The sequence below is a fragment of the Eschrichtius robustus genome, chromosome 3 (genome assembly GCF_028021215.1).
Source record: "Eschrichtius robustus isolate mEscRob2 chromosome 3, mEscRob2.pri, whole genome shotgun sequence".
Lineage (NCBI taxonomy): Eukaryota > Metazoa > Chordata > Mammalia > Artiodactyla > Eschrichtiidae > Eschrichtius > Eschrichtius robustus.
In genome coordinates, this window is record NC_090826.1 from 67633380 (window position 1) to 67657775 (window position 24396).

General features: G+C 37.7%; 1 protein-coding gene across 4 annotated transcripts in view; it reads left to right on the forward strand.

Annotated features, from left to right (window-relative positions):
* The window catches only part of AK5 (adenylate kinase 5), a 243579-nt gene that overhangs the window by 1024 nt on the left and 218159 nt on the right, over positions 1-24396 (forward strand). For 3 of the 4 annotated variants that reach the window (XM_068538034.1, XM_068538036.1, XM_068538035.1), the window contains exons 2-5: positions 2662-2848; positions 9535-9630; positions 13553-13722; positions 13820-13933. In XM_068538034.1, coding sequence (XP_068394135.1) covers positions 2662-2848; positions 9535-9630; positions 13553-13722; positions 13820-13933 — 567 coding nt within the window. Of the gene's footprint in view, positions 1-2661; positions 2849-9462; positions 9631-13552; positions 13723-13819; positions 13934-24396 lie in introns of all 4 variants that reach the window. The other variant, XM_068538033.1, reaches the window with a different exon arrangement.

Sequence of the window (24396 nt, forward strand, 5' to 3'; positions counted from 1 at the left end):
AAAAAAAAAAATGGAAGCAAGCCAAGCTTCATAGAGCGGGCTCTGAAACCTGTTCCCCCATTTCTGAAAGATGATAGACTGTAGTCTCATGTAGTAAACTAAAAGTTATGCGTTGCTCTTTCTCCTATTTGGGGGGTTTGTTCTGCTAAAAGGGATTTTATAACACTACTTGGGAAAATAATTTTGTCTCTGTTTTCCCAAATTATCTTTAAATGGGCCGCCATAATTACAGATCTCCATTTTCCTCTCACCTCCATAAGCCACCGGTTTCAGGTCCATCTGAAGACAAGATTTCCAGGTAAATCGCCCACTGAGCACAAGCCTAGTATGTGAAACCCCAATCTAGCGAGTGCGTTACTAGTATTTGAAAATAATCAGGAGGTGTTGCATAAGGACAGGTCTTGGGGGTGTGCAGGATTCTTGTTAAGAATTTTTCTTTTCTTTTTTTAATTTTCAAAAACTAAATATGGAGATGAAGAGCTGAAGGGTTTTGTCATAAATACAACTACTGAGATCAATGTCATCCCTAAAAGAGTAATTAGAAACATCTGCAACAGGGCCACCTGATTGCAAAGTGCTTCTTAATAGTACATCTTTTTTCTGTATACATGTGAGTACTGTTTTTCCCCCTTGGTAACCACAGAGAATTTTGATAGTTTGTGTATGAAAATCTACAGTGTATGCAAATAAGTGATGGCAGGCATTTTTGTTCAGGTGCTATGCTTTTCCTTGGCTTTTCTGCATATGAATGGGTGTTTTAAAATAGTGCACACCCAGGAAAGGAAGTCAACTTGCTTAGGTGAAATACAGATATACAGTGTACTTAAATACAAGGCAATGGGAAGCTGGAAGGAGACTGCTGGTGACCTCCAAAAGCTCCATCCTTCCAGTAAGAAGAATCTGTGCTGTGCACAGCACAAGAGAGAAGTAAAACTTGGCAGTTCTCCATGTGATGAGTGTAGACAGCAAAAGCAAATGCTTTAAGTTTGAGGGAGATTTTCTCCCTCAAAACCACAATGTAGGTATACAAAGTTTCTAGGCATACAAAGTTTAGCAATTAGATATCTATCAAGCCCAAAACATTGGTCACAGTTCTGGATACTAGACACCATTGTAGACCAAGTGATTGATTATTGAATCTACATATTGTCAAGCAACTAGCTGTATCTAACTGACCTTTTCAGATTTCTTTCTGACTTGAAACATCACATGGGCTAAATGGGATATCTCTGGTAGGTTCAAGTTTGAAATGTGTTTGCATTTTTAGATTAAATGTTAAAACAAAAACCACTTTCCCCTGATGAGTTCTTAACTCTAGCTAACCTTATGGTGTATATATTGATCTTGTATCGCTGTACCTTAGAGCAAAGATTTGGCAATTAATTTAAATACTGGGGCAAATCAAATTAGATTGTTCAAGTTCTCAAAGGGTTGACTCAAGTAGACCGAGTAAAAAATGTTTGCTGGTTGTTTTTCTGCTCCCTCTGCAGCTGAACTCCTCTGATTGAACATTCTAACCTACATTATTTAGGATTTCAGAGAACAAATGTACCTGGTAGGAACTGCCTACCATTTAGAGCAAATTGCACAAGAATAATTTGAAAATAAAATACTGTATTTAGGAAAGATGTCAGCTTTTCAAAGTGTGTATGTTTTGTGCATTAATAATGGTGATAATAATCCTCTATGCTTTTTCCATGAAATATTCCAAAGGAAAATATTTTGCACATCAGTTCAGTTCCCAGGAATCAGCATTTCCAAATTTATAGCATTTTTAGAAATTAGTACTTATGAAATATCAGACACCAGGTTTTCCTCTGCAATTTCAGTGGATATTGTAGTGATTTATTATATATCAAATGTTTTTCTTTAAACTCAGTCTTTATGTTTTGAGTGAAATTTTTTTTCTAAGTAGAGAACAGTTCAGTATGTACCTACCATGTGCGAAGGAAAGTGTCAGAGGCTGGATATTGCGAAATAAATAAGACCCACACTGTACTGTTGAAGAGTTTATAGGTTAGAAGAGGAGACCAACACATAAACTGGTGGTTTTAGTATGAATGACAGGTAAGATAGTTTTTTCTGGGTATCATGAACACCAAGGAAGGGTGTTGGGTCCACAAGCCAACCTGAGGGCTCAGGGGAGACTTCCTGATGATGATGATGATGATGATTAAAACCACCAACATTTATTATTTACTATGTTCCAGGCACTTAATATGTACTTTACAAATATTTACATACATTATATGTATGTAAAATACATTATATTTACAAAATATTTACATTTTTTAATCCTTAAAAAACCCTCTTAAACTGAGGCTTGGAGCCTTTAAGGATGGGTAGGAATGAGATAAATCATGACTGGGGCATTTTTACACACTGCACTTTATCTCATATTGATAGGGTTCTTCCATTTTAAACAATATAGTTGGCCTTAATTGTTTAAAAGACAGAGAATGCTGAGCTGAAAACTAATTGGTCAAGAATTTGAGGGGGTATTTTAATTATTCAATCAGAGCATAATTTCAACTCTAATTTTTTTTTTTTTTTTAATGCAAAGAATCAAAACAACCCAGAATTTAAAGACAGGATATACACTGTTTTGACAAAGGTGGTTTAAAAGCATATTTTCTGTGGGCATATTGTGTTGTATTTCAGAGCCTTTTGAATGGACTGATGTGTTCTAAGCCTGAAGACCCAGTAGAGTACTTGGAAAGTTGTTTACAGAAAGTAAAGGAACTAGGCGGCTGTGACAAGGTGAAGTGGGATTCATTTGTAAGCCAGGAGAAGAAGACCTTACCTCCGCTCAATGGAGGGCAGTCACGGAGATCCTTTCTAAGAAATGGTAATGTATTCGTAGAATAATAGACAGTTTATAATTAGAGCAATTTTCTTTAAAACCTACCATACAAGCTGTAGGCAATGATTTAATTTAGTAGGTTTCCCAGCACCTAAAAGGATATTTGGTCCTGTAATGTGACTATTCTCTCTCTGCTACTAATTCTAATCACCTCCATGGTAAGACAAACAAAATTGCATACCGTTGTCCAGCACTTCACTAAAAGCTCAATGAAATTTTTTACTGACTTCATTAGTTTTTTTTATTCTTCTTAATTAATTAATTAATTTATTTTTGGCTACGTTGGGTCTTCGTTGTGATGCGCGGCCTTGTCGTTGCGGTGCGCTGGCTTCTCATTGCGGTGGCTTCTCTTGTTGTGGAACATGGGCTCTAGGAGCGGGGACTTCAGTAGTTGTGGCATGCGGACTCAGTAGTTGTGGCTCACGGGCTCTAGAGCGCAGGCTCAGTAGTTGTGGCACACGGGCTTAGTTGCTCTGTGGTATGTGGGATCTTCCCGGACCAGAGCTCGAACCCTTGTCCCCTGCATTGGCAGGCGGATTCTTAACCACTGCGCCACCAGGGCATTCATTGTAAAATGAATTACATTAGCAAACTGAATTTTTCTTAAAATTGCAAATTAGACTTTTCCAAATAAATGAGTAGATAACAGACAAAATTGATAGTTATTATATAACTACAACATTTTTTTATTAGCTCAGAAGAGATTTAACTTATTGCTGTGTTTCCAAATTCAGAGTTCATATTAATGCATCTGCATAAATGCATGTAAAGTTTATACTAGTTAACTCAAGAAGGATTTATTTAGCAGCTACTGAATGCAATGCATGAGATTAGGCATTTGGGTGCTACAGAAGAAATGGGATGCATAAACTTGTTTAACAATTTTAGGGATAGTTTGGAACTAAGAACTGGAATTCACTAGAGGAGATTCATGGTATTCCAGCTTTCTGAAATATGTGCTTATCAAAATTAGTTCAATATCAGCCAAGCAGCCTTTTGGGCTCCAGATAAAATTGAGAAGTACAATAGTATGTGCAAAATGGAATCAGTTCCAATCAGAGGAAACCAATTAACTCTTTCCCAGTGGCCCAAATCATTCTATTTTCAAAATCTAAGCCATTCTCAAAAATTGTACCACGAAAAGTTTCAGTTATACAGACAGAATTTGCAGCAGAGACAATTCTATTTGCAATAAATACAAGGGGGAAATAAATCTTAGTTTGTTTTATCTTACTTAGTCATGACCCACTTAGATTTTATTTGAACATGATGTGGGGAAAAGTCAGAGTGTGTTAATTTTTAAGAAACACAAGCAGGGAGAAAAAGCAGAAATGGCGTTGTCTCAGAAACACCTCCAGAGAGGAGAAGACTCCTTCTCTGTCAATGCAGGGTCACCACTAGGTGATTTAGGCTTGGGTGCTCAAGAGAGAACCTTTAACCAATTACCACTGCAGCACACCACTTGGTAAATTACTGCTTAAGTGAACAAAATGATATTTTTGTGAGCTTGAACGGTTCATACACCTTCCCAAAAGGGCTAACTTCCTTCCCAGGGTGTCATCATGTGTTAGAATCTGGCTCAATGTTAAATACATGCCCTAGGCCCTTGTTAAATCAAGTGACATAAACATGGGGAATTTCTTTTTAAACCTTAAAGCACTAACAAACCTTAGGTATTACTGGATTTAGTCTAAGATATTTTTATGTTCTTAAATTTAAGTCTAAGAGGATGTGACATTCACTTAGTCGAATAGCTGGTTATATAAAGTGACCGTTTTGTAAAAAAATGAAATTTGAATGCTTCTATTTTATACTGTTACTTGACTTGATTATATGTAGAAGCCAGGCAGGCCAAGTATGTAATAGAGAAGGGTGGAGACTGTGGTCAAACTAGAGAACAGAACTAGCGGGAACAGTCATTGTCTAAAGGCAGTCAAGCACAAATTTTGGAAAAATGTCGAGCTGAACAAAGCACATCTATGAGGCTACATTGGGCCCACAGATGACCAGTTTGGAACTCTTGATCTAGCAGGATAAGCTAAAATAGGAATGGAAAATGTAGATTTAACTTTCATTAGAACTGAAATCACTTGTTAATTTTAGAATCTCCATATCTGCTAGTACTTTACCAGAATTCCAACTCAGAGATCTTTTAATTAATCATCAAATAAAACCTTTCACATACTATGGTGACAAGAATGTTGTATCACACTGTCTAATATCTGGAACGTAGGCTAAAATACAGAAAATGGTTTCTAAACTGATTAATCCTATAATAATAAAATATTATTTTATGAAATGCTTTGCACATTTGTGCTTTGTAGGTTTTTAACTATGATTTACAGAATAGCTTATTAAAATCGACAAAATTGCTAACTTCCCCGTAACTTTAAGCACTATTATTATTTCTAGAAACAAAAAGTGATTCATGCATTTTTTTGCTGAAATATTGACATAGCCATGCTAATATATAATTATCATGAAAAATTATTCTGTGAAATAGAACATTTTAATAATTTTTAAGCAAATTACTTTCCTAAGTAAAAATATGATAAAAGCAAGGATAAATTATTAGCTGACAGTTCTTTAAAGCATTGTACCGTAAGTATGAGGTGAGCATCCATTTTTTTCTGCCATTTGTATACAATTGAACAAATAATTACTCACAAATAAGAGTTTTAGTTCCATAGCTCCAACTGTCCGTAGAGCTTTTCTTCTGGAATATCTCATTGTCATCTTTACTCAACATGTCCAAAACCAAACGTATCATATTTGCTTCAAACCCAGCCCTCCTTTTCTTATTTACATGAAGTCAGTCTATGAGTCAGTTGAGCAATAAAATAACCACTTATTGAGTACTACGTGTCAGACACTCTTTTAAGACCGAGAATGTAGCCACCAAAAAAGATCAAACGTGGCACCTGCCCTCATGAACAAACATGGCACCTGCCCTTATAGTCTAGTGATGAAGTCAGGTGTTAAAAATATAATTAGAAGCACAATGGATGCTATAGAAAATACCATATGCTATAGAACTAACCATATTAACAGGAGATGGATCCAACCTAAGCCAGGGTTCAGGGCAGGCTTCCTGGAAGAAGTGATATGCTAATACTAAGAGACGGAAAGGTGAGTAGGTGTCAACTAGAGAAGGATGGAGGAGATTGAGAGTATACTAGGGAACAGAGAACAGAGATTCCTGACATAGAGGAAGAAGCCAGGATAAAGACAGGAAGGAGAGAAGCCCAGTATTTCTGGAGCATAAAAGAGAGGGCAGAAAGATACTGGATGAAATGCAATATGTTCCTTATTCTTTTAGACTTGACACCTGGCAGTTGTTTTTGAACTGTCATCTTCTGTCATCTCTCATATCTGAATCCGAATCATGTCCTTCATATCCAGCCATTCATTTCCATTTCCCCTGCTTGCCCTCTAGTCTAAGGCTTCACCTCTCACCTGTGAATTACTTTAACAGCCTCCCAGCTGCTACTCTTTCTGCTCCTAGTTTCTCCCTACTCAAATCCATTCTAACCACCACCAGATTAATTTTCCTAAAATATATATTTCATATTCCATCATGTCATTCCTCTACCCCCCAGAAACCTCCGCTGACTTTCTACCAGATTAAAGCTAAACCCTTTACCCTGGTGATCAAGGCCCTCCACATTGTGGCCACACTCTACCTACCCATCTTCTGGCTTTTCTCCATGGGCATCATCTATTTCAGCAAGACTGTTCTCTTTGTTATTGGTTCAGCAAGTATTTATTGGACACTAACTTTGTGCCAAGCATAGTTCTAGCTCCCAGGGATACAAAGTTCCAGATAGGAAAGGTCCCTGCTCTTATGAAACTTATTCTAATGGGAGAGGACAAACAATGAATGAATTAGAGGCCCCTCAGATGGTGAAGTGGTAGGCGCTGTGCAGAGCATTATTATAAGGGGTGATGTCCTTGAAATTAACTGGCTGGCTACCCTAGATTAAAAGGTCAGTAAAGTCCTCTTATAGGAGGTGACATTTAAGCTGAGGTGTGAATGACAAGAAGCAGTCAGCCATGGGATCAACAAGGAAAGAACATTTCAAGCAATGAACTGTGGTGTAGAAGCAAGCAACTCGTAGAGTCTACAGTAGTCCAGATAAATTATGGCGGCCTGGGGAAGAGTTGTGGTAGTGGAGATGGAGAAAAATGTGTGCATTTGGGATATGCTTTGGAGAGAAGTCTATGGGAATAGATATGAAGAGTGAGGGAAGAAGGTAATCAAGGATAATGCTTAGAGTTTTGCCCTGCGTTGGGTGAAGCAGTTCAATTTCAAGGCAGAACTGGATAATGTTGTTAGTGCCTTCCCTGACGTAGCCCTTCCCAGAATTTTCTAAAGAATACCCACTGTTGGGACTTCCCTGGTGACGCAGTGGATAAGAATCCGCCTGCCAATGCAGGGAACACCGGTTCAATCCCTGGTCCAGGAAGATCCCACATGCCGCGGAGCAGCTAAGCCCGTGCCTGCTACCGAGCCTGCGCTCTAGAGCCCACGTGCCACAACTACTGAGCCCACGTGCCACAACTACTAAGCCCGGGTGCCTAGAGCCCGTGCTCCGCAATAAGAGAAGCCACCGCAGTGAGAAGCCTGCACACTGCAATGAAGAGTAACCCCCGCTCACCACAACTAGAGAAAGCCTGCGCACAGCAACGAAGACCCAACACAGCCAAAAATAAATAAAATTAAAAAAAAAAAAAAGAATATCCACTGTCATCTGTAGACTACTTCACTCTTTTCGTGGAATTAAAGTGAGTTCCATGAGTCAGCAGTCAATGACCTCATTTATTGTATCAACAGAGAATGGAAAGTTCTACCTGATCAACATCTCCAGAGGAAATGTGAGCATTATGCAATGCTAAAATCCAGTAATCCGCTTAGCCAGATTTCTCATGGCAGGCCAGGTGACCTCCGTCTCCTTTGTGCAGGTGCTTTTTGGGTAGTTAGGGCTTCTCTTTGCCTCCTTGAATACCAGCACATGGATGAGGAAGGAAAGATCCATGAATCAAACAGCAATAGCTGGTAGAGAGCATCTGCCTCACTTGGGCTTGCCAGCTCTGTCCTCTGATCTATTTGAACATGTCATTCGTATTTCCGATTCTGAGTCTTTGTGTTTCATTTCTACCAACTGAGAAATACTTTCCACTTTTCATCACCTGTTCTAGTCTTTCGAAGTTCAAGTCCTGCCTCTTTTGCAGTCTTTTTCTACCACTCCTGCCCAAATGGATCTACCCATCGATTGAACTCCTATGGTGTTTACCATAAGAGATATTCATTTTAGCACTTATCCTGCCTGGTGTGCATACCGCTGTCAGATATAAGCATGTAAGCTCTAGTTTGTAAGCTCTGTGGGGACAGGACTACATCTTATTTTATTCTTCTACTGAACCATCCTCAACACACTAACATGTCTGACAATAAATAGCAAAGATTTATTGCTGTTGTAGATGTAAATTTAAATCTTCATAGTTACATTTTTAAATCAAGGAGGTTAAAGATAATAAATATTGGGAATGTAAAGTTAAATGATGTTGAAAGATGTTCCAAATACAGAAATTGTTTGCTACTCTTTACCTGTCTTGTGACAGTACCTTAAGTTTTTGTGCATTATGCCACTCAAACCATTCCACTGGACTACAGTAGAGTACCTGGATCATAGTGAGTGCATATCTATATTTATGGATAAATGAAACACGTTGTGCATAAGCATTGCCTCCATCGGCCGCTGCATATGGTTATGAACGTTGTGAAGGTGTACGCTACAAAACTCTAGGAGCACCATTTTCGGTGACCAGGATGTATACCAACTACCAAGCAAGACTAGGCAGTACTTAAGAAGGTTCCTCGAGGGCAGAGGCTGGCAACCTATGACCCATGGCCAAGTCTGGCTCACTGCCTGTTTTTTATAAACAAAGTTTAATTGGAGCACAAGCACATCCATTTGTTTATTTGTTTATTGATTGATTGATTGGTTGATTTAATTCTTGGCCATGTTGGGTCTTTGTTGCTGTGTGCCAGCTTTCTCTAGTTGGGTGAGCAGGGGCTACCCTTCGTTGCAGTGCGTGGGCTTCTCATTGTGGTGGCTTCTCTTGCTGTGGAGCACGGGCTCCAGGTGCGCGGGCTTCAGTAGTTGTGGCACGCGGGCTCAGTAGTTGTCGCTCGCGGGCTCTAGAGCGCATGCTCAGCAGTTGTGGCGCACGGGCCTAGTTGCTCTGCGGCGTGTGGGATCTTCCCGGACCAGGGCTCGAACCCGTGTCCCCCGCATTGGCAGGCGGATCCTTAGCCACTGAGCCACCAGAGAAGTCCCCATTTGTTTATTTATTGTCTACAACTGTTTTCCTGGCTAAGTGGAGTATGAGACTCTCTTCCTCAAAGCCCAAAATGTTGATTATCTGGCCCTTTAAGGAAAAGTTTGCTGACGACTTAAGGGGACGGGAGTCTTCTTCCAGTTGAAAAAAATCAGATTCATTTAATTTTTAAATTTCTTCAACTAATTGGTTAAGTGCAAAAAAATGTTTTATTGTGCTTTTTTTTTCCGTTTCAAAGTTATCTTACTCTTTTGCAGTAATGCCTGAAAATTCAAACTTTCCTTATCGACGGTATGATCGGCTCCCTCCAATCCATCAATTCTCCATAGAAAGTGACACAGACCTCTCCGAGACTGCGGAGTTAATTGAGGAGTATGAGGTCTTTGATCCTACTAGACCTCGACCAAAAATCATTCTTGTCATAGGTATGAGGACAGAAAGCAAAATTCTCATACTGTTGCTCACTTTGTTTATATATTTACATTTCAAAAATTATGTCAACTACACATCATATTTGCAAATAGTTGGATAATGACAAACAATGGAAACAAAAGCTTGAGAGACAGTAGATGGAAATATTTTTAGCATAATTTTCAATAAAACATATATTGTTATAATTATATAATCTAATGCTTATTGCACTTTTATAGAATCTCATTACAATGTTGTAGAAATTCTCTGTAATAAATCAAGATTTACCATCTTGTGGTTTTTATTTGCTTAATTTTTAACGTAGATAGCTGAATCCATTAGAATTTTTCTAAACATGATATGTTTTTTCCCTTTAATTCAACAAATTGAATTTTTATTCACTATTAACTTCAGAGCAAAAAATAAATAACAATAATAATATGTTGGTAAAGATTCATATAAATGAATCTTCCTTATGACAGACTGGCACCAATGATAAAATCTAAGTTTGATGTTATTAGACAAGCAAATCTAATAGAATAGTGTTTTACACAGCACGTAACATCTGAGTATTAATGAAAATAAGAAGGATAATAGTTAATTTTTTAAATTGCCACTATGAATCTTATGTTGAATATGAAAATATCAGTCTGATGCCATTTCACAAGGATTAGATATTGAAAATGTCTTAAGTAATTTTGCAGAATGCATTTTTGACCACTTTTGCAAATTCTAACTTCCTCAGAAGCGATAAAATTTTGAAGAGACCTGTTAACATGAAACATTTGTAGTCATTGTCTCACTTTCCAATTCGACTCAGCTTTCACAAAGATGACCAAAAGCAAAAATCTAGCATAAGATGTTAAAGCTATTCTAGTCAGTAACTGTTAACCGAGGGCCAAATGTATACAGCCCCCAAGCAAAGAAGTACTGCTCCCAGAAGATGTGACGATGATGGCAACTGGGGAAAAAACATGCAAATAAACACACCAAACTAGAACAAGAATTTAAGTTCACCAGTCTAGAAGGAGGGATGTTTGTACATGTATAAGTGTAATGAAATTGCAAATATGTTTATCCCTGAATTGTTATATTAAAGAAAAATAATTGTAAGATGAGAATACAGAATTCAGCTTTCTAAAAGTCAAAATATTCTCATGGTTTATGGCAGCCACTATTATGCCATAAATCTCTATCTATTCTTGAAGATGGAATTTTTGTGTGTGTGCTTAAAACTTTGGGGTTCTTACCTAGAAGACAAGGAAATGCTTCATTAAAAAATAGAGCTACAGGTGGAGAATAATTGGAAATTATTTCACCATTTTATAATGAGATATTCTTTCAATTTTGCTTTTCTTGTTGTTAGTACAATATTGGTGATTATTATCAGGATAAACAAATGAAGGCTTGATTGTCCATGAAAAAGGTGTAATACAAGTTGTTCTTGTATAAAACAGCACATATATGTGAATTTTTTGTGCATTGTGAATTTTATATGAAAATGATTAAACTATTTCAGTAAACTAAGACCTGTGGAGAAGATATAAATGCTTAAATCTCCTACACTTCACAGTTCTTTTTTACTCAGTAAAATCAACTTGCTTCCCAAGGGTGTGATTTTGGTTTTAGACTTACACTGTGTGCTGTAACATTTTATGCATTACAAGAATGTTACAGAACCAATGAGTGTAAATAACTTTTAGAGGACTGAGATAAGAGAAGAACAGAAAAAGTGAATCTGAGGTTATCTGAGAAAATTGGGACAATTTTATGACTTTTGAGGAATTATAAAATAATTGTACCTGAACCTTACAAATTTTTATTAGTTCCAACCTGAAAAAGAGTGGGGGAGGTACAGATATCCACATCAAAATACGCAAAATTTCCCTTCTGGCAATACAGATTTGTTTTTTTAAAGCTAACCTTCTTGGCACAGATATTAATGAATCTCTCTTATGTTAGCATAATCATAAAATCTGAGTTAGATGGATCCTAATATTTATAAGTAGAATTAAATAAATATAGCAAAATTAAACTTACTCTGGTTTCAGGGAGAAGAAAGTAAGATTAATTTGTTAGGAAGCTCTGGTAATCAAACTCATCCAATCAATTAATGCTCTTCTCTGTCAATTGTGCTAATCGTATTTTTTTGTTGTCTGCTAATGCCTCCATTAATTGACAAAAAAATTTTTTTCCTTGAAGGTGCCATAACTTTCTTAGCATGTTTGAATTTTTTTAAATTCAATATGTTCTCTTATTTTGATGATTTTTCAGATCAGGTGTGAAAATATAGTTTATGAAAGATAACTTTCATTCTTCAGGGATCAAATTAGTTTGAATTTGTTGACGGCGTTGATCATGTAGCTATTTGTCTTCAAGCCAGTCCATGGTTTGCCCATGGCTTAATAGGGCAAAAGCAATTTGGAACCAAAACTTTTCATTTGTGAAGTAATGAATTTAATACAGTAGTAGTTTATAATGGTAAGTCTAATAGGATTGGATTTAGAGTTTCTTAGAAAGACAATGTCAAAGATGTAAACAAATTTCTATCATAAGTTTAATAAGGCAATGAAAAGGCAAAAACCAGTTTTATTAGGATCATTATTTGGGATTGAGGTTAAGGAAAGGGTCTCAGTATACTAGTATATTTTAGAATTTTGCACATTAAAATTTTTAAAGAGGAAATAAGCCCTAGCCAACCAAGTTCACTCACTCAGAACTCTTCTTACAAAATCCAGAACAAAGCAAAGCAAACACCATTCTTTTTTGCTTATGTTATTTGCAACAAGAATTTTTTAAAATGTACTAAATAATGGTATGTAAAATGATTGTTACCCCTCAAAAAACTTGATAAATTGAATTAGTAGAGAGAACATCAACTCACTTTTCTATTGAATTTTTTTTAATATTGCTTAACCAATTATAATTATGTTTCAGTGAATATCACCAAAAACAGTTCATTACTTATTATCATTGACTTTTAAAAATATTTTTTCTATAGTCAATAATTTATGATTAAGTATTTTAAAATATTTTATTTTTATAATTGCCAACAAATAACAAATCAGACTGGGATGATTGTTATGTGCTTTAGTTTGAAATTTGCTCAGACTTTAGATTCCAATTTGTCTAGCTTGTCTAGAAATATAAATTGACTAAAATGATGTAATATGATTTGGAAATAAAATCTGAGACATACATTTTATAATTTTTTAGTGCTTGTGCTTTTAAAAACTAAATGGCAGTTACTGATTATTGGTATTGATTAATGTTGCAAAATATTGATTATTTCATGCTAATGTATCACAAAATCAAAACTATCATGAGTTCTATGAAATTGTTCTACCTTAAAGATCTCTTCCATTCACTCTGCGTATTTATTGCATAAAACTTCTTTTGAGTTTTAAAGGATATAAGGCAAGGAGATGCATGAACAGACAATTCAAAGAAAGATTTAAATAAGCCATGTCAACATTGGTGTGCCTTTGGTTAAAACTAATTTTTACATTTCACGAAACTGCACATTAACTCTTTGTTCGGATGTAATACATTTCTGCCATTGCAGTCATTGTTTTTTGTATCTCATAGATTTTTCTTTGATTACAGAGGATAAAAGTATTAGAGTTTACACAGAAAAATGGAAGTGGTTTCTTTCAACTGCATTATTCAATTTTTAAAACTAGTAGTTTACTAAAATCGATAAGGGAAAAAATGTCTCTTTCATCTAATACAATCAATCACGACAATTCTACCCTTTCCTCGGCTAAATCTACACCTTCTCTGCATTCAGAGGTAGCACTGAGAATGCCACAAGTAGAATGGTTTCTGCCCTGGTACTGGTCTAGACTCTGCATCTCAAGATGACGATAATAGTTGTATAAAAGGGTGTTTCTTATTGTATCAGAAGGTCCCAATTTTGCCTGTTTTAAATGATAGGTGGTCCAGGAAGTGGAAAGGGTACTCAGAGTTTGAAAATCGCTGAACGTTATGGATTTCAGTACATTTCTGTGGGAGAATTATTAAGGAAGAAGATCCACAGTACCAGCAGCAATAGGAAATGGAGTCTTATTGCCAAAATAATTACCACTGGAGAATTGGCCCCTCAGGTACTGTTGTATAATTTGCTTCTATTCTGCAAAGATTTTTATACCACTTGTGAGTGCAAGTTTAACTGTGGTTTTTCATCTTTTTTCTTAAAAAAAGGAAACAACAATTACAGAGATAAAACAAAAATTGATGCAAATGCCTGAGGAAGTGGGCATTGTTATTGATGGATTTCCAAGGGATGTTGCCCAGGCTCTGTCTTTTGAGGACCAAGTAAGAATGTCTCCTTATATTTTAAATGACCTATTTTTTTTTTTTCTTAAATCTTTGAGATTAAAAATATATATATATATATTTCTTAGAAGACTTGCTCTTATTTGGAATGAATTCTAATCTGAAAATGAACAAGTACATTAATTTGGGTTGGCAGAAGGTCATTTCGTTGGCACACATGCTTAAAAACTGAAGACAGTCTCTGCCAAGAAGAAAAGATAAAAACCAATAATAGAATTCATTATTTTTTATCAAAAATGCAAATCTCTCTAACCTTTACTTCAGAATACTTTCCCTAAGATTGTATTTTTAATCTTTAATCACTTAAAACAAGCCTTATTCAATACTGCCCAGGGATGTAAAATATCACCCTACACTCACAATCTTACCAGTTAAGGAAGCCCTCTTCACTGGGGTATGAAACACTAAACCACCTATCTATAACAAGGTAGGGTTCAGTTTGCCAAAGTTTACTCAAATTTGAGTAGACCATGCCTGCTCAATAGCCAACAATCTATTTTGAAGAGGAATAAATCAATTAAAATATTTTGTATATCTATGTAATCTTTGAAAAGCTAGTGTGTCTAATTTTTCATTGAAAAATGTTAATTACAAATAATAACAAATTTTAAGTCCTGGTGTAAAAAGTGAACGTCCATTAATACCCTTCTTCCATTCCACTGCCCATCCTCTCCTGAGAAATAGAAATAGTGTTAAGCTTATTATATATCCTTCCAGGCCTTTTTCTACATACTACACTTTTACACATCCAGGCATGGACGTGTGTGCATGCTCATATACAAATGCAGTTTTAATTTTCATAGCTCTTTCCAAACTGTCCTCCAAAAAGAATTTTCCAAGTTATAGACCCATCGATGTTGAATAACAGTATATTTCTCCAGACCCTTTCCAACCAGATATAATTCATATTTAAAATTTTTGCCAACCTGGTAAGTAAGAAACAGTATTTCACTTTTTATATTTATATTTCTTGAGTTATTACTGAGGTTAAGTATATTTTAAGATACTTATTCACCATTTGTATTTCTTCCCTGTGTGAATGCCTGCTTTCCTTTGCCTGTTTTTCTACAAACTTGTTTTTCTTTTTCTTATTTAGAGAAGCCTTTAACATATGACTGATATTATATCAAGGAGGACTAAGTCAAATAAGTTGTCAGTTTACGTCTCATATAAAAGAAGTGTGGAGTTAGGCAGTTCAAGCCCAAAGATAGCTTCATGAAAGCTGTCTTTGAATATTCACATTAACTGTTTTGGGGATGATTATTGTGCTGGAATATCTTTCTCCCTTCCTCAGATCTCTCCCTCTCACAGCAAGTCCAGAACCTCTTCTTACTCAGCTTAAGGGCTTGGTTCTAATTGCTCTGGCCTTGAAGAGAGAAAAACTAGAAAAATCAATTTTTTGTTTTTGCTATTGCTGCCAAATGATATTGCTGTGGAAAATGGGTACTATGTCAGCCATTCCATGTGATTCGTGGCTACAGTGGAAGCATGAGAGCCAAGCAGGCAGGAATTCACACCCAAACCTGGTCCACACTTCATTTCAAATGAAATGCACTCGGCGAGTACAAGCAGAAAAGCTGAGTGATTCTTTCTGTCTATTGCTTTTCAAACATGCTATGTCTCTTGCTTCTCCCCTGGATAATAACTCAGGCAGATCCTAGAGTTTTCCTGGTCACAGATAGTTTCATTTTTAGGTATTAAAAAGCCCAGTCCACAATTATATCTCAGTAAAGCCGGGAAAAAATTTAATAAAAAAAGGTCCAGTCCGATATAAATCAAAACTTCAGTTTCTCATTCAGTTTAACATATGTCTGCTATCCTCAGCTTGGGCCTGGTTCAGGCTCAGAAACCTAAAGTGATGTCTCAGAATCCTGAAATTCTTCCTCACGTTGCTTGCAGTGGGGCAAGTAGTGAGGAAGGGGCAGAAAATGCAGGACTCTCCAGCAGCTCTCTCTGCATATACCTGATCAATCTCCACCTTCTCTTCTATAGCCTGGTCATGAGTGATGGGCCTTCACCACAATGGGTGAAGGGTCACGGTATCGGTTTGAGGACACCTGCTAGCAGGTTCCATGAGATGGTCTGCTATCTCTCTGTAGAATGTACAGTCACTTGCATTTACTGTTCTGAGCCACACTTCTGAGGCTAGAAAAGTCCAATGTAACATTTTCTTAGGTTGCCACTGTAGCAGCCTGGAGGTTCTTGCCCCCCAGGCAGTCCAGTGGTGTCTGAAGTTGGTGCTGCCTTTGATGAGGTGCAGGAGTTTGGAGAGTGCAGAGGCAAAGCTGCAGGGTTTATGTAAAGCAAAGTGTTAGGGTCAGCCCCTATTACTCCACACCCTATGTAGGCTTAAGCTCCTGTGATGTCATTTTTTGGGGTACCATTTCTGACACCAAATGTGTGGGGAGTTTCCACACCAATTCTCCAATCCTCTGACACCAACTAGATGTCCAAGAATTGAATTCAACTCTGACACTAAATATCTGGAGTTAGCACAGACCCTGCAGGTTAAGGCTCAGTCCTACATGACTGCCCCCCGCTTCAGACATCATTCAAAAGTCCTAAGGGCACCTGTATTCTCTCCAACCAGCTGTAAATTTGGACTTTCCCCTTCAGATTTGATAATTCACTAGATCAACTCCAAGAAATCAGGAAAATGCTTTATTTACCTTTCCCAGTTTATTATAAAGAATACAACTCAGGAACAGCCAAACAGAAGAGATGTGTAGGGCAAGGTATGGGGTTGATGATGGGGACCTTGCATGCAAGGTCTCTGGGTGCACCTCCCTCCTAGCACGTCAGTGTGTTCACAAACACAAAAGCTCCCCAAACTTCATTGCTGAAGAGTTTCTATAACCCAGTCTTCAAATCCCCTTCCCCTCCGTGGAGGCGGGGGAGTGGGGCTGAATGTTCTCACCTTCTAGTCTCATGCTTGGTCTTTCCAGCAAACCAACTCCATCCTGAGGTTATCCAGTGGCCCTGCCCTGAGTCACCTCATTAGCTTAGACTCAAGTGTAGTCAGAAGGCACTAATTATGAACAACAAAAGACACTCCTATCACTCAGGAAATTCCAAGTGTTTTAGAAGCTCTGTGCCGGGAATCAGGGACAAACACTAAATATATATATTTTTTTTACTGAACATGTGGGTGTGTATAAACACACAGGCAGAAATTTTTCCCCAAGACTTCCTCACAGGTCCAGAGCATAAGAAGAGATGGATTTCTGACATCAGCCATATATACTAGTGATGGTAAGACCACTGTAACAAAAAGACCTAACACTTAAGTGGACAAAGAAGTGTATTTTTTTTTTTCTCATAGGGAAAAATGTCAATGTGAACAGTCCAGATTGACTGGGCAGCTTTTCTCCTTGAGATCATTTAGGTTTTTTCCAAGTTGTTGTTCTGCCACCTCCTAGGCCATGTCATCAGCTGTCTGATCGAAGCAGGGTTGCCATCACATATGGGTTCCAACTGGCACATAAGGGGAAGAGAACATGAAGGCCTGAAGTCCCAGATCTGGAAGTGGCATCCATCACTTCTGCTCACATGACGTTGTTGAGAATTCAGATGTGTTGTAATTGCAAGGCAGGCTGGGAAATTTAGTCCAGTTCTATTACTGTGGAAGGATGGGAGAACTAGCAGCTTCTACCCAAGTTTGCCCCTCTGACCATCCAAATGTCTCCATGCTCCCTTCTTCCCACACAGAATGTACTCACTCGCTCCCCAAAGAAAACAGCCCAGAACCCCATCATCTAGTTCAAAAGTCGAGAATCTTTACTTGATATTCAGTTCTTTCCATTCGGTCCAGGTTTGACTCCTCGTCACAGACACCTATAAACATCAAGTTATCTAACCTCCCTGCCAGCAATAAACAATGGAGGAGTAATACCAGAAGAAGGGAAATAAAGGCTCCTATTCAGAAAAGGGAATTTGGGCAATATAAATGGTAGTCCCTGAACCACAGCAAATAAATCCTGTGAGGCAGGGATTGCCAAGGGTCTCTGCCCTGAAAGCGGAGTGATTTCCTGGCTTAGCCCATTGGCAACTCGACGTTCTCTCTCAAGGAGTGACTCTTTGTCTGTTCTCTTCTGAGTCCCCTGGCCCTCTGAGAAGTCCTCCTTATTGTCTATTATTCTGCATGGTCACAGGTCACATCAAAGTGATGTGTTGGAGACTATGCCTTCCTTAGGGGAGGTATTTTAAGTGTGAGAAATACACAGGCTTTTTCTGGCTAGGCTTATAGTTGCTTTGCATTTTCTCAAAAATTTGGTAGGCTTCTGCTCTTTTTGCTTGCAGGTAGTTCCATGTACCTGTAACTACATTCAAAGTTCTTTTCTGGACATATCAATAGATATTAAGCTGCTTTGTTTGTTTTCTCATCTTGATGGCAGTTACTTTGAGGCCATATAAAACAACAGGCTTGGGGAGGAAGGCAACATTCTTAGTCTGGGTTTTGCCTTAGGGCTGGGTCCCTACTTTTGGAAGGAGTTGGGTAGTTATTGGGAGTCCTTTGAACAACACTAGCCATATATTCTGCTGTTAGAGGTATAGAAGCAGTTGGCTTTTCCAATCTTATGAGGTCTTAAATTACCAGATACTTTCTTTTTTCTTTATCTGCTTGCAAACTGGTCAGTTCTTTCTTGGGCTTATGTATTTCTTGTTATATGTTGCCAAACACAACAGAGAACATCAACACATACTAACATTCTAGCTCTTTCTAGCCATTTCTTCTCTAACTATGGGCTCCATAAGAACATGGTCTGCCTTCCAAGTTATCACAATAGTTATACCAATCATTTTGCAATGGTATAACAAGGGTCACCAACTTCCAATCTAAAATATCTGTACCTTTATTGCCCAAGAAAACCAATACCATATAATTTAGTTTTTGATGTAGTAGTGTCCTACTCATATGACTATTGTCTGTATTATTTAGAGTGAAGCCAAGATGCTATAATAAAAAGACAGTGGTACAGTGGAGTAACACAGAAACTTATTTCTCTTGTATGTGACAGCCTCTCCGTGAATGAGGGCCCTCATTCATTCATAGCTTCAGTCCTCACATTCATTCACAGATGCAGGTTCTTTCCAAGTTATTGTTCTTCCAACCCCTAGGGCAATGGTTCTCAGGTTTTTTAGGTCATAAGACCCTTTAACACTTTTAAAAATTATTAAAGAATTCAAAAAGCTTTCATGTACATGGACTATATCTGTTGATATTTAGCATATGAGAAATTAAAACTGAAATCTTTAAATATTAAGTTATTAAAAATTACAATCAATCCATACAGATGAACAAAGATAATACATTTTTATGAAAAGAAACCATGTTTTCCAAAACTAAAAAAATAATAATAATAATGATATGAGAAACATTGCTTTACATTTTTACAAATCCCTTTAAGTTCTAGCTTAATATGAGAGAGCTGGATTCTTATGTCTGCTTTTGCAGTCCAGCTGCTGTGATGTCACACTTCATGTAGCCCCTGGAAAACTCCTGTACATCTGTGGGAGAATGAGAGTGAAAAGGCACACAGTTTCTCAGTGTTAGTATGAAAATAGTTTTGATCTGTTTCCTCCCTGAAAGGGTCTCAGCAATCCCCAGGGGTCTCGAGAGCACACTTTGATAACCACTGCCCTGGGACATGGTTGACATCTGCGTGGTGAAAGCTAGGTCGCTGCCATGGTTACTTCCAGGTGGTTGGAAGAGGGAGAAGAGTGGAGAAGGTACGTGCTCAACTGCTTAAGTCCCAGACCCCAAGGCAGCACACGTCACTTCTCACAGTCCATTGATGAGGACTTAAGAAACATGGCTACATCCTAACTCTCAGGAAGGTTGGGACACAGAGTCACGTGGTCACGCATGGGCCTGGCTACAGAGCTGTTATTATGCAAGAGGGGAAAACGGATTTTGAGAGACAACCAGCACTTTGCACCACAGGTGACGTCTGTGCCCCATCCTTCCTTCCTGCCCTTACTTCTCAGCCTGAGCTGAGCTCTCCCAGCTCTCAGGCCTGCCGTTTGAGGGGAGACATGGTGACTCTCCTTATCACCATAGTCTAGCCCAGGTTCTCCTCCTTGCATTTGCCTTCCTATCTGAAACATTTCTTCTCATCTTTGGCCTGATTGTTGGAAAGAGATAACAGATTAGTGAGGGGAAGGGAATCCAGATAGGCAGGAATGGGAAGTCTCAGATCTTTTCACCACCAACCAAACACACTGCACAGCCAAGATTTCAATAGACAGTTTAGAGTCCACAGTCAGAACCTAAGCAAGTTGGTTTTCAAAGGTTGTAGAATTTCATATTCCACGAGCTAGGAGTGGGGAGAAAAGCTTGATTTCTGTAATGAGGATTTATTGACAACACAGTAAAGCTGAAACCAAGAACTCTATGGTGCTATTTTTGAAAATGAAGGTGGAAAGCTTACACTAAATCTATTTAAAAAAAACAAAACAAAACAACAACTGACAGTAATTAACAATACATTCAACTATCTGGCCCCAGCTAATTTTCCAGTTTTATGTATCTCCCTACTCATTCTACACCACACTGGACTACTTCCTGTTTTTTGCGGTGACCTGCTCCTGCTATTTCCTCAGTGCTATTTATATCATCCCATAACTTGCTTTTTTTCCCTGTGCATTCTGTTTTTGAGCTCCATCTGTTTCGATACGTATAGACCAAGCTCATTCTTGTAACTGTTTCATAATGTTGCATCCTATAAATATATCATGTCTTATTAGTGGAATTTCAGGTTGCTTTAAAATTACTGCTATTACCAACAGTACTGTGATCAACATCCTTGCACACATCTCCCTTTGCATATCTCAGAAAGATCTCTCAGGAATATTTCTAGAAATGGGTTTTCGAGGGTAGAGGGAAGCTCTGTGTGTGTGTGTGTGTGTGTGTGTGTGTGTGTAGTTTTAACTCTATATTTTAAATTTGTTAACATGTTATTAAAAAGTGATCTTATAAATTTATGATTACTTCTTTCCTATTTCCCTGATCTCACCAATACTTTGTTTCAAATTTTATTTTCGGTTACCTGATAGATTAGAAATGTTTTTGTATTGCTATTTGAATTTATATTCTCCTAATGACTAGTGAACTGAAATATTTCAGAAACTGTGTTTACTGGCCATCTGCATCTCCTCTTTTTAGAACTGCCAAAACATAAGCTTGGTCCCTTGGATTACTTGAGTTTTTATTAGTGATTTGAACATTCGTGATAATAATTCTTTGTTATATATCTTGATTATATTTTCCTCCATTTATATTTTTCTAAATCATGTTTGGAAAACATACAGAATCAGGTCCTATCTTTTGTCCTACAGAAGTTTGAAATTTTAATATGGTAAATTTATTAGTATTTTCCTTTTGGCTTTAGCATTTAGATCTTAAGAAAGCATTCCCTATAGTCTCAAAAATATTCTATATTTTTCTAGCTATTTTTAGTTTTGTTTTGAAGGTTCAGCTATTTATTCTATCTGCATTAATAGTTGTATATAGTGTGAGGAAGAGATAGAATTTTATTGTATGTTTTAAATGGAAATTAAAAATGTATCCAATGGTCTGAAGATCATGTGTTGACTAGTGCATCTTTTTTCCACTGAAATGACTTCTTCCTGTATAGGCATGGGTCTGGTACGTGGCTTCTCGCCTCACTTGCTTTGTCTGTTTATGTATTTCTGCCTCAATATCATGATTTCAATCAAGGAAATCTAAATTATACCTTGATGCCTGAAGGACAAACCCCTCCCCTTCTTCTTTTCTAAATTGGCTATGCCTATGCATTTACTCTTCTTTATGGATTTTAGAATCAATTTGTCAGACTCATTAAAAACTGTGGAGATTTTTATTCGAATTTCAATATAGATTATATTTTATGCAGATTAATTTTCAGAGAACTGACATTTTCCCATCCATGAGCATTACCATATCACTCCATTCATTCAAGTCTTGTTTTATGTTCTTCAGTAAGTAAAGTTTTATAGTTTTCCATAGAAAGTCTTGTACATTTTTTGTTAGCTTTGTTCCTAATTTTGCTACTATTATGAATGAGATACCTTTTTCCTAACCAATTCTTCTTAGTGTTCAGTTGATCTTTGTGGAATTAGTGTTTGTGTTTGTGAGCGTTATCTGTCTGTCTGTCTCTCCCCCTCAGACAGGATCCTGTTCTTTTCTCTGTCTCATTTATGCTGTAAACTTCCTTCCATTCTTCTTCCTTTCTCACCATTATCACCCCCATGACCCCCAAACCTGCCATGCTAACTTAGCACGTTCCTTTACTGTATCGGATTCCATTAAATGTTTGTTGGTTGGAAATGGAAAATAAATATTAGCGTCATGGAAGGTAAGGAAACCGAAGCTCAGACAAGTTAAGTAACTTGTCTAAAGCCACCAGCAAGTGAAGTCAGAGCTAGGATTCCAAGGACGGGGATACAGATATTCAAGATCACTAGCTTTCTGTCAACTTGAGATCCCAAACTGGCAGCCCTCAGGCTGAATGTGGGCTTCAGACAGTTTTTTTGAGTGTATCAAATTCTAAAATTGGAAGATTGCATATTAAAAGGCAGATTTCTGGCTTGTCTGGAAACTTCTGGAGATTTGGTAGCTCCCGGTCCACATTCCTACATCTGAGTAGTGCTGCTGGCATGGGACAGTGTACATGCTCTCCAGTTCATGGCAATCCCTCATTCCCACCCCAGTCGGTAGCTCGCCTTTGCATCACCAGCCCGGCCCTTAGAAGGCACTGGAGTCCATACCCCACAGTGCCATGGCCCTCCCCATGGTCCTCCCCTTGTCTCAGCCGTGGCTGATTTTAACTGTTGTTTTGTCACCAAAAAAAAAAAAAAAAAAAACCTCACAAATATACGTAGACCCTCCATAAGTGACATATGGCTGTTTCACATAGTGGGGGCCACACTGTCAGCCTATATATTAAATATTTGTGAAGCTTAATTTCTCCCACTTGTCAAATTAAAAAAATCTATTTAAAATGAAGATCTAATATTCCTTCCTGCACTCCAGTTCATCATCTCGAGCCATCTTCTGGGGTGCTTACATCGCACTTGAGGAATTATAGACTGGGGGATTAAATATGTCTGATTCATCAGAGATCATTAGAAGAATAACTGAAGTAATGGCTTCTTTAACGCAAATTCAAACTCCCATTTAAAGCAGCAGTTCACCCTGATTTGTTTCCTGAGATGTGTTTTGAGGTGTGGTGCTCATAGTTACAGTACTGATGCTTAGTGAAAACAGGCGCTAAGCATTTTCGCTTGGGTTGTAGTGGAATAAGGGGTCAAGTGAAGGAGGTAATGGGGAGGGGACTTTAAAGCCCCCTCAAGACACCCTAGCTTTGGCCATTGCTTCGGAATATTTATTTTAAATAGTAATGACCCAAGATTATCCCTATAATAATGTCAGTCTTACTCATTTGCATCCCTTCAGGCTTCTTGAGTAAGAGAAAAAGGACTCCAGGAATTGTGCCTCCAAGGGTTGTGGCCCGGGACAGACACAGCTCTTGTGAATTCAATTTGTCATGCATTGTGGGATAAAAGAGGGTGAGACCTGCTGGAGCAGGTACATACGACAATTAAAAATTTATTCTTTTTCTAGTTGTGATTTCCTCTAAGATCTGTAATTTAGCCTCACCTTTGCCATTTAAAAGGAGTCTAAGAATAGAGTTAAGTTCTGAGTTGAGTGAGTGAGATTGGATATATGAGAAATTCTCAACTAGATAAATATAGTTTTAAAAAATGCTTAGAGATAAAATAAAAAATGCTCAGAGGGTTGTCATCCTACTTTCGTAGTGAATTGATTTGACAGACTCATAATTTGAGTTGCTATTCCTAAGGGAGACAAATTTGATTTGCTTCTAAAGGGTAGTGATTTAATTTTAATTAACAAATTTTTTTCTAAGCATTAGCATGCTCATGCAAAATAGTAAAGAAAATGTGGATGTTTTACCCCTGGAATTAATGACTTGAAGCTTGCTTTTTTTTTTTTTTTAACATCTTTATTGGAATATAATTGCTTTACAATGGTGTGTCAGTTTCTGCTGTATAACAAAGTGAATCAGCTATACGTATACATATATCACGATCTCTCGGGACATCGTATTTAAATAGTGGCTGAAGTTAGGCTTCTTTACTAACGTGTCTGGTGCTTGGTTTGGGAGGAAGACTCAAAGAGCTGGGGTCTGGAACAGCTGGAGTTCCTCAAGCATCTTTTCCTATCCCATCACATGGAGGTCTCAGGATGACTGGACTTCACAGTAGCTCAGGGCTCCAAAGGCATGTCACCCAAGAGAGCCAGAGGAAGCCCTATCACGTTTTCTAACCTAGCTTCAAAGGTCATGCATCACATCTATCACTTTCTGTTTGTTAGAAATCAGTCACTAATTCTCCCATATTCAAGGAGCAGGGACTTAGAA